This window comes from Dioscorea cayenensis, chromosome 19 (genome assembly GCF_009730915.1).
Source record: "Dioscorea cayenensis subsp. rotundata cultivar TDr96_F1 chromosome 19, TDr96_F1_v2_PseudoChromosome.rev07_lg8_w22 25.fasta, whole genome shotgun sequence".
NCBI lineage: Eukaryota > Viridiplantae > Streptophyta > Magnoliopsida > Dioscoreales > Dioscoreaceae > Dioscorea > Dioscorea cayenensis.
Window position 1 is genome coordinate 10952032 of NC_052489.1, and position 11485 is coordinate 10963516.

Genomic DNA, 11485 nt, shown 5'->3' on the forward strand with positions numbered 1-11485 from the left:
AGCTATCATGTTTGGTGTGCTATGTGATGAGAAGAAATTCCCACATAGCATAGACATGCCGCAATTCGAGATGATAGTGAATACACCTCTAGTTAGGATACTTTGGAGACTTCATCTCCCGCAATCCTTCCGAGTGGGTTAGTGATAATCTCTGTGCTCTTTGCAATCATGTGGAGTGAATTTTAGGAGAAATCGCATCTCTACTCTATATTCAGATTAGGGATAATCTCTCTCTACGAGGGAGATTATCTAATTAAGAGATTGTCATTAGCTCACAGTAAGGTTTTACGGAGTGTTGATACGATTGTGTGGATATCTGTATTAGCTCTACACCTATTCAGTTACTCTTCGCCAGAGAAATCGAGGTCTAGTATAATTCTGAAAACCTCTTGGTTAAAAAAGGATTGCATGCATAAACAACCTTTGTCCTGCACTTTATAACCCTAGAGGAATGCTATTCCCGGACACCGCTTTCTTCCTTGACTTCTCTCCTATTATTTTTTGTATTTTCTTATCTTTGCTTGCTTTTGTTCACACACACAACATTCGATCACTTCTGCTATTTTTCAGGTTTAAGGTTATTACTAGTATTCAAATTCTTCCATGTGGACAATACTTTGCTTTTATGCACACTATATTATGCGATCGGCACGCACACTTGTACCCCTATCAATGATGGTTATATTGGATTTAGAGTTCAAAAAAGTTGTACAGATAAAAGTAAAGTTGATGGCATAACACTTCTATCTCGAAAGTTTTGTTGTTTTAATTAAGGAAGGCTTTAACAAGCAAGTTAAATGCGAAGGAAAAGAAATGGAAAGGATTTGAGAGTTGGTGTGATTATTGGACGTCAAGAAAATGGAAAATATTATGTTATATTTTTTTAAGGACAACATAATCATCAAGTTGTGACCCCTCGCAACAGACACAAATTACCATCACAAAGGAAAATAACCAATGCCCATGCAACTGAAGCAGAAATTGCAAAGCATTCTAGGATTTGGCAAAAGTTAATTTTTGATTTTATAAGTGAGCGAGTTAGAGGTAGGAAGAATTTAGGTTTCACCCTTAAGGATATTAGCAATTATTTCCAATCAAAGAGAATAAGGGAGATGCGAGAAGGAGAAGCAAACACACTTATTCATTATCATAAGAAAAAAAATCAGACAATCCATCCACTACAAGAAAATTACTGTTTAGAAATAGCATTTTTCGTTTCCAATCTGTTGCTAATTCAGTTTAAAAACGGATTAGAAATAGAATTTATCAGTTTCACATGCCCTTTTCTAAATTTAGAAACAGATTAGAAACGGGAAGCAATATGTTTCTAACTTTTGAAAAATTAAAACGGAATATGGTGTATTGCTAATATGTTTCTAAATTCCATTGTAATTCAGTTTCTGAAAAATTAAAACGGAATATGGTGTGTTGCTAATATGTTTCTAAAACGGAATATGGTGTGTTGCTAATATGTTTCTAACTTTTGAAAAATTAAAACAAAAATTAGAAACGGATTCTAAACGAAATATTTTTTGTTTTGGTTTTGTTCACCCATTAAAAACAATAGCTTTTTTTTGTTCCTACTTCATAATCTATTTCTAAAGATTTTTAAATTAAAAAAACAATATTCAAACAATAAATCCATTTCTAATCCGTTTCCAACATTTAAGTCAATAAAATAAAAATTATATCTATGATTTTTTTTTAAAACCTGGTACATAAATTTTTAACCTAGAATACCAATAAATAAGATAAACTCATCAATTCATACAAAAAGAAATGTTTAAGTATATATGTTCAACACAAAATAATAAGTATACGACAAATACAACTATAAGTCAACATCATGATCGTCAGTAAATGGTTGTGAGTTTTGTGTGGTAAACTGCGATTGATGAAGAATCCTCTTCTCAAAACTCATCATCATGTCCTTCATTTGACGCATCATCTCCTCACAATATTGGCCCCTCTCCTCTTTCATTTCAAGCAAACTTTGTTGAAGCTCCTTATTATTAATTTGTACTTGGCCAAGTGTCTGTTGAACCTCTCCTCACGATCTTGGACTTGACTAAGAGTTTGACGCAAATCTCTAGCATCAGCATGTAGTGCCTCATATGATGAACCTGTGGACAAACTCGAAGATGAATGTGGATAAAAGATACACACTTTGGACCCTATTCTATAAACCCGACGTTTCTTTCCTCCCCCAATAGCCTCATAGTACAGAGCTATTTCCTTCACAATAGGAAGCTCGTCATGCCCTTCTTGTGTTTGAGATGCCTGCTCCACAAAGTGAATGTTTTCTTAGTATTGATACTGAACACGAATATTTCAAAAAAATCATATATATATATAAATATATATATATATATATATCTGCTGATCTAAATCAATCCAATGAAAAAACAAATGAGTCATGAAACTTGCCTTCTGTTGCCAGATAAAACAATTGCCTCTAAATTCTGTATTTTTTTTATGACGCCAGATAAACAATAATTGCATGTATGAACTCAGTAAGATCACACACACACATATAAATGTTGACATGAATCAAACCGATGAAAAAGCAAATTAGTCATGAAACTTGCCTTATGCTGGCAAGTAAAACAACTGCCTTTAAATTCTGCATTTTCAATGACACCAGACAAATATTGACTACATCAATGAACTATTGAGATATTATTCCTTGATATTAAACTTGCCCATGACCAAGCCTTGAATTTTGGGCAAAAAATGAAATTGACACAATGGGCTCCTGCAGTTGGGTCACAGGATCATCAGCACAAGAACAAGCTTATTCGTATGATACGAATAAAAAATACTGTTAGAGTTATGTATATTTCCAACAAATACAATGTACACCAAACAAGGAAAATAAGAAAGTGGCTCTATCCTGAACTCCTTGATGCTTTCCTATGCTGGATATAATGAACAGGATGATATGGTAGGTTATATCACAGACAACCTCATTGATTTGTCATGATAGGATAATAACTCAAATTGGTAAGTTGAGATATCCAATAAGTTCAAGAAACAAGAGTTACAGAAGCACAGACTGTATATACAAAGATCAAAGATGCTCTGCTGAACAGTAAAATTAAATGGATAACATGCTATGTTAAAGGCAGTAGTTCCTTACTTCATTTGGCATATGCTGCATAATTGGTTCTGATATGTTGTTCATATAAAGGACGATATTTAGGTGGGATGAAGTCTTTGAACCTGCTCACAGCCACTATGATGTTAACATATTTAATAGTGTCCTAAACCAATCTTGAAACTATAATTATAAGAAATGAAGATTGAGAATCAAGTTTTTATAATTGAACGAGTAAATGATTACCCAAGACCTCAGTGCACAAAAACCAGAAGTCTTGCAAGATACCAAAGTTTAAGATCAGATGGAAAAGCTAATGATCAGATATGAAAAAGAAAGGAACAGAATAAAAAAATGAAAAATGATGGAGAGAAAAAAAATAAAATAAAATAAGAAGAAGAAGACCCTGTCGCATATTTCCCATATAGTTGTACATTTTATAATCTTGATCACCCAACAAGGCAGTTTTCCCTCTTATTTTCTGATAATGATTTTCGTTAATTAGCATGTACAACTTTAGGTTTCACTTTAAATATTCTTGTGCTAGTTTAGATTTTTTTTTTTTTAATTCTTTTTTTAGAAATGTGAACAAGCTCACATATTCGAACTCTCAACCTTTTATTTGGGAGGGGAATGAAATATTAACTCTAATATTGTAGCAATTGTGCACATGTTCAATTGCATTTTAAATTTTTTTTACAAATATCGATGTCAGAGAAAAGAACTCATTGGTGATAGTAATTTATTTGGCTAACAAAGAAAATTATTTTACAAGCATATAACATGCATAAAAGAAGCATACCTTTCAAGAAGAAAAAACCTCGAGGCAGAGAACAATCTAGCAATCGACTCCAATACCTGCATAACCTTCATGGTCTTGGATTTCAATGCCTTCATCAAATCTACAAACTCCGTGTATTCCTCAACAGGAAGCTTTTGTTGATCCCGTAAACTTGTGAGAGGCCAAAGATACATTCACAATAAAGACTGGTCACAAGGCAATCCCAAATCAAATATAACTAGGCAATGCTAGTAAGGAACATTCGGTTAGCCTATCCTTCATTGTTCCTGTATAATTATCAGTAACAAGTGGAAGGATATTATTGACTTTGTCAGAGTATGAATTCCTCCCATAGTAATCATCTAAGCTTATATTTAAAATCAATAGCCGCAATTCTAGCATTCAGCATAACAAAAAACTTAATAATTAACTCAGGTTAAAATATCCCCTGATTAGGAAAGCAGCACCTCTGGCGTCCTCGTGGCCACGAGGTGCTGAAGTACAGGACACCTTATTGCTCCTCTGAAGAATGCTTCCAAACTATTTCAACATTGGATATTTCTGAAGAACCAGCTTGAGCATGTAGTGTTTTTCTTTCTTTGCCATAAGTTCTGACTTCTGCAGGTCAACATGATGGAAGTTTAAAGATTGGTTTAATGTGGATACTTGCACTAGCTATGCAAGAATTCTGAGGCAGATTTCTTAGGTTAGTTTTGTGTAAGCTCTTCAAAGATGCATCATCTTCATATCTGGTTGTATCAACCCCAGTTTCAGATAACTTAGCCTTTTTAAAAGAAACAAAACTACTAAAAGAGCAAAGCATATTAGAAATGAAAACTTATGGAAGAGCTTAGACATTACTTGAACATGGGGTCGTAGCCAATATGACATTTGGCATTGATGACTTTGTCGTGTGAACCTAATGAAAAAATTCAAAAGGTAAAAGCAATATACCTTAAGCCGAGGAGAAAATATTGGTGATACAAGGACAAATAAATTAAGGGCTTTATGGATAATATATATATATATATATATACAAAGAGAACCATCCACCCTCACATTGATTAAACCATAGGTGCTGCCATGAGATAGCAAATAATATGAATAAAAAAGGACAAAAAAAGAAAACAGTAGTCCGAATGACACATACACTACTAGATTCGAGTTATAAACAACAGCAATAGCAAGTTGGATGTCCATACATAGTGATTTTTTTCTTATTATTATTAAAAAGGGACAAACCACATGCTTTAATAGTTCAAGAATTTATACTCACTCAATTTTCCCAGAATCAATTTTACTGTCATTATAAAAAAAAGGCATCTGATGTTAAGAAAACAAAATCATGTGACTTTCTCAAGTTTGCCAGTTACTTGACACATGATCGAATTTAGGTAGATTTGATTCATGAGACCATTGGTGATATCTTAAGCAATATGCTAAATACAAATCTCTCGTCATAGAAAATTATTGCACCATAATCATGACGGCGTCTAATAACCCGCCCAACAGCCTGATTCACATCCCTTGTAGCTTGCTGGACATACCAATCCTCACTAGTCAGCACCTGGTGAAACCATTAAAATTACTTATTACAATAAACATCTCATCTTCAACAAAAAAACACTCTCAATTTCACGATTTTCTATGAGTTATAAGTAACATCAAATTAATTTTGATCTTTTATGCTTCTTTTGGGAGATTCAGTAAAAATACAACGTTCCAGAATTTTGTCATTCCTCTCACAGTGACTCAAATTTGCATCTTATATAATTACCTTAGAATGTCCTTTCTGGGATAGGGCATGCTGATCCAAGTAATCACGTTTGAGACGAATCTGACAGATAACAAGCACATTTAAAGGTTAAAAATATATGCCAAAGAAATATATCTAGCACTGTGAATTACATCCAGAAATCAGAAAGCACAAAAGCATATCTTATGAGCAGTGGCAAACGAGCAACATAAATAGGATGCTTAGTGATTGTATTCTTAACTAAACATAGTTTTATATATATTCTTGACTAAACATACCTGCATAACCTACATAATTCTAGAAAACCTGGCTGAGAGATTAAAAGACCCCGCATAGTTTCATATATATCATAGATTTAAACAATAATAACAGCATGAAGCCATATCACATATTAAGATAGAAAATCCACAACCAAATAGCAAACAAAGAGCAACTTATATAAAAGTTGAAAATAATATAAAAGACATTTTCTGACTGCAAGTAACAAAACCGATCAAAACATTCTTTCCATAGGTTTTCAAAGAAAAACAAAACTTGAGAATAGTACAAGCTCGGAAGAAAAAAACACAAAATCTTGTTGACACAGGTAAAGATGACCATTTTAACATCAACTTCACTAATTCTTTACATTTGTATCAATTATCCACCTTTGGACATAGTAAATCATAGCAGACAAACCACAAAAAAAGACCTTGCAATAACAAAATTCAATCAAAACAAAGTTGATCTATAAAAGGCATGGTTGTCGACATAGTTACTACCCTGGCATTAGCAAGTTGTGTGAGACACAATTACAATCAACTGGGATGTACATGTATACACTGCATCCGTTAAAAAAAATTAACAAGTGAGTCAATTGGTACGCAAGAAGACTAGCAAGTCTTGAGGATCATGTTGGCGAGTTTTCAGTTACTAAACATGTTAATAGTCAAGCGAAAGCAAGCTAATCTTGTATTCCTCCGTGAGAAAAATAAAAATACAGTACATTAGCAACAAACATAGAAGAAATCAAGGAGCCCTTTACATTCAATAGACAAAGAATGAGATGCAAGATAAGGGCAAAGTTGAAATCGGAGGCATGAATCGAGGTGTACCTCCAGTGTTGGGGATTTTGGAGAGGAGTTTGGCAAAGTCGTTCTCAGCGATGCAGAGCTCGGCGTTCTCTTCGCGAAGGGCTTCAAGCTTGTCGGTGATGGGAAGCCTCGATCGAGAAGAAGCCCGGAAGGGATGTCGTCGTCGGCACCGGCCGTGGCTTCACTGGCAATGGTGACGCCGAAGGAGGTGTTGAGGGTGAGGATCGCTGGGGTTGGAGCACGAGGCGGCCGAGCTTGATCTTTGAGTTGGGGATGAGGGAGAGGATCGTTTGCCCGTTTGTTCATTTGTTTGCTTTTGTTCAACGGGTACGAGTTTTTTTAATTATTTTATTTTAATTATTTTTATATTATTATAATGAAATTATTTTTTAGTCTTTCTACTTCTGAAAAACTTATCTGAACTACAACTAATTTTCCCTAATTTGAATTCTTTCTAAACATTTTAATGAAATGTTTAGATTGTTAAAAATGGTTTGAATTCGATTTTAGCTGCACATAACAAATTAGTTGATAAATTAATCAAAATAATTTGATTGATTTAGTTAAATTGATTAATTTTTATATTTTTACAAAAATATGTTTTGATTTATTAATTCAATAAATAAAATATTAATTTTAAAAAATAATATTTATTAATTCTATTAGAAATGATTAGAAACGGATATTTTCTAATATTTAATAAATTTAAATAAAATATTAATTTTTAGATATGTTTTTAGTTCTTTCTATTAAATTTCTATTAGAAACCGATTAGAAATGGGTCTTTTCTAATATTTAATAATACTTAAATAAAATATTAATGTTTAGATCAGTTTCTAGTCCCTTTCTATTAGAAAGGGATTAGAAATGAACATTTTCTAATATTTAAATAAAATATTAATATTTAGATCCGTTTCTCGTCCCTTTTCATTAGAAATTGATTAGGAACGGATATTTTCTAATATTTAATAATATTTAAATAAAATATTAATTTTTACATCCATGTCTAGTCCCTTTCTATTAAAAACGGATTGGAAATGGATATTTTCTAATATTTTCTAATATTTAAATAAAATATTAATATTTAGATTCATTTCCAGTCCCAGAAACGGATTAGGAACGGATATTTTCTAATATTTAATAATATTTAAATAAAATATTAATTTTTACATCCATTTCTAGTCCCTTTCTATTAGAAACGAATTAGTAACGGATATTTTCTAATATTTAAATAAAATATTAATTTTTAGATCCGTTTCTCTTTCTATTAGAAACGGATTATAAATGGATATTTTCTAATATTTAATAATATTTAAATAAAATATTAATATTTAGATCCCTTTATAGTCCCTTTCTATTAGAAACGGATTAGAAACGGATATGTTTCAATATTTAAATAAATGATATTTTAAATTGGCCGTTGGTAAGCCGTTGTTATTTAGATTATATCTAAAACGATTGTTTGTCCATTGCTAATCGGTTGCAAGTAGAAAACGGATATGTTCTATTATCACAGAAGATCACAAAAGGCTCTATTTACCTTTCATTCATGTCTTCGAGAAGTCGCCTCATCTATACCGCCTGGTAAGCGGCTGAAGTAGTGGATATATATTCAGCTTCGGTGCTCTATAATGCCATGGTATCTTGTTTTTTTGAACATCAAGTAACAACAACCAAACCGAGCCCAAATAACTAGCCGGTCGTGCTTTTCCTATCATCAATCAAGCTGTCCCAATCACTGTCTGTGTAACCATTGAGTTTCAAGTGATCTTTATGCTTATAGAGCAACCCAAAGTCGACAGTGCTCACTATGTGGTGCATAATTCATTTCACTACACCCATGTGATGCATTGAGTGATGATGCATGTATCAAGATACCACCAAGACGACATACATGACATCCGGCCTGGTGTGAGTAAGATATAATAAGCTCTTAACAAGTTTGCTATATCTCCCTGCATCTGCATCTCCCAAACCATCATCCAAACAAAGTTTGTCATTGGTATTCACTAGACTTGACTCTGGCTTACACTTAAGCATGCCAGATTTGTACATGAAATTTTCAGCATAATTTTGGGATACAAAGATAGAGTCTTTACCTTGTTTTACTTCTAAGCGCAAGAAATACCAAAGCAAACCAAGATCGGACATTTCGAATGCCTTCATCATGGTTTCTTTAAATTCTAGTAACAACTCCTGAGATGATCCTAAGTAGATGATATCATCTACATACATGCACAAGAGTAGTATGTGAATTTTTCACTGATGCTTTTAATACTGAGTTGTTCGTTGGAGCTCCGTTCAAATCCTAGTCAATGAAGTACTGATGAATTCGACTGTACCAAGTGCGGGAAGCTTGGCGTAACCCATACAATGGCTTCCGAAGTTTGTAGACAATTAGCTCTTCTCCTTGGATAATAAACCCTTAAGGTTGAGAGAAGTATACTATTTCTTTTAACTCACCATTTAAGAATGCAGACTTGACATCGCGGTGGTATATATGACAGCTCCTGTGCGCACCTATGGTGAGAAAGATCTAATAGTTTTCATACGTGCCACTAGTTTAAATACTTCATTGAAGTTGACACCTTCCCTTCGAGAGTAACCCTTAGCTACTAGTCAAGCCTTCCTTTTGTGTAGTACTCCTTCAGTATTGTACTTGGATTTAAAATCCATTTTAAACAACAGCTTGCTTCCCTTCCGACAATTTGGTTAGTTCCACGCTTGGTTGTGTACAATAGACTACATTTCTTCTCTCATGGCTGATTTCCACTCATAGTCTTTAGCATCTTCTTCATATGAGGAGGTATTTGGAACAGTAAGAGCAAAAGAGCACATGTTGTAGATATTGGCTAGTGAGCGATACCTTGTGGGAGACCCACTGTTAACTCTTTAGTTGGAGTTACAGGTAATGGTATAATTTTTTGGTGTGAGCTCTCAGGTTGGTGAATTGAGGGTATTGAGGATCTTGTTGACTTTTCTTCTGGCAAATCAACCATCACAAACTTAGGTGTTGAATTATGCGATGTTGACCAATCCCATGCAAGCTTTTCAAAGAAACTAACGTCCATGCTGATGATGGCATTTCCAGTCATTGAGTCAAGCATTTTGTAGGCCTTTGTGTCTTCACAATACCAAATCAGCACACATTTCTTTGTTTTTGAATCAAGTATTCTACAAACATGTGGATCAATGAATACATTACCCACACACCCAAACACTCGCAAGTACTGACTGATAGTTTTTCTCCTTTGAGGGCCTCATATGGTGTTTAATCTTTGACAGCATTTTTAGGAGATCGATTCAAAATGGTGGAAGACTCATCTCCTTTAGCATTGACATCGCCATTTCAATAACTGTGTGGTTTTTTGACTCCACCACGACTTTATGCTTTGGATGTCTTGCATCTGCTTGAAAGACTTGAAATGACCCAAGGCTTCAGACTTTTGATGCAAAAAATATGCCCAGCTATATCGAGAATGGTCGTCAGCTATGAGAAACATATATCTATTACCTCCCAAGGATGGTGTTTGCATGGGTCCTACTAAGTCTTCATGCACGAGTTCTAGTGGTGTAGTTGCCCACCTAGCTTGTCCCTTCGGGAATGGTTGGCTTGCTTATTTTCAGGAGGCACACATTTCACAAGAACTCATGAGATTTAGTGGTATAATGTCAAGAAGATCCCTTACAAGTTGTTATTGAGCCACTAGTCTTAAACTTCTTAGGTTCAACTGTCCAAACCACTTGTGCCAAAGCTTGGCCACTTCACTTGTACTAAGAGCAACTTTACTAGAGTATATGTTCCCGCATCCAGAGGAAATAGTCCGTGTCATGTCATGCGTACACACACTAATAAGGTATTAACATTCTCGTTTGATCTTGCACTTACCGTTAGAAAAAGGAGATAGAGTAGCTGGAAGCCATTAACTGGCCCACGCTGAGAAGATTATGCGCCAGTTGAGGTACATATTGGACTTTGATGAGTTTGCTACCTTCCTAGTCTTAGAGTGTAATCCAACATTAGCTACCCTCAACTTTTTACCATCACCGAGTCTCACCATCTGCTGTGAGATGTTCTCTAATGTTTTGAACAACTCTTTATCTCTGGTCATGTCGTTAGAATAACCACTATCAATAATCCATGTTCCACCTATTACTTCTCCATCATCTTGGCCAGCCATAAACAACATCCCTTCTTCATTTGCTTCACTCTCCTTGACATTTTATTCAGTGTAGTTAGCTTCATTATACCATTACTGAGATTGTTTATGGCTGAATTTTTTGCAAACATAACATTGGACAGTTAGCCTTTATGGCCTTTGTTTGAAGTCTTCTCCACTAGATCTTAGCTGCTTTTGTTTGTAGTCTTCATGTCTAGTCATGGGCTCGGCTGCTTTTCCTCTACCATGACCATAGAAGCGACCTCGAAATGGGCCACGTCCACGGGCTCTTCCTTCGTGAATTCTTGTTTCTCCAAACTTACTAGTCATGACCTGTAGTGCTATGTCTTCCTCTCCAGTGGATAGCATCAGTATAGTTTCATGGCTTTTGAGAGAGCTGCTTAGCTCTTCTACTGAGAGGGTACCAAGATCCTTGGCCTACACTATGAAAGAGACAACATGTTTGAATCCTAATGAGAGACTTCTTAATATAATTGCAACAACTGCCTTCTCTGGCATGAATTCTCCCAGCATTCTTAGTTGATAGATAACATCAAGGACTCTTGTTATATAGTCCTGAACCTTTTCTCCACATTTCATTTTCATTATCTCTAGCTC

General features: G+C 34.5%; 1 protein-coding gene across 1 annotated transcript; it reads right to left on the reverse strand.

Annotated features, from left to right (window-relative positions):
* Positions 1-4502: 4502 nt before the first annotated feature.
* Positions 4503-7013, reverse strand: LOC120284042. The gene is made up of 5 exons (XM_039290866.1): positions 6729-7013; positions 5656-5715; positions 5355-5445; positions 4740-4797; positions 4503-4662 (listed from the first exon to the last, which is right to left on the reverse strand). Exons 1-5 carry the CDS (start codon positions 7011-7013, stop codon positions 4605-4607), a joined length of 552 nt encoding a protein of 183 aa, XP_039146800.1. The 3' UTR covers positions 4503-4604.
* Between the last annotated feature and the right edge of the window lie 4472 nt (positions 7014-11485).

Bases quoted from the DNA above. Each gene is read 5' to 3' on its own strand.
- LOC120284042 (XM_039290866.1), bottom strand. From the start codon at position 7,013: ATGAACAAACGGGCAAACGATCCTCTCCCTCATCCCCAACTCAAAGAT. The intron at 4,798-5,354 runs GTGCAATAATTT...TTTTTTCATTAG, and splicing joins TAGACGCCGTCATGATTATG to GTTCACACGACAAAGTCATC. The intron at 4,663-4,739 runs GTAATGTCTAAG...TCTTTTAAAAAG, and splicing joins GGCTACGACCCCATGTTCAA to GCTAAGTTATCTGAAACTGG.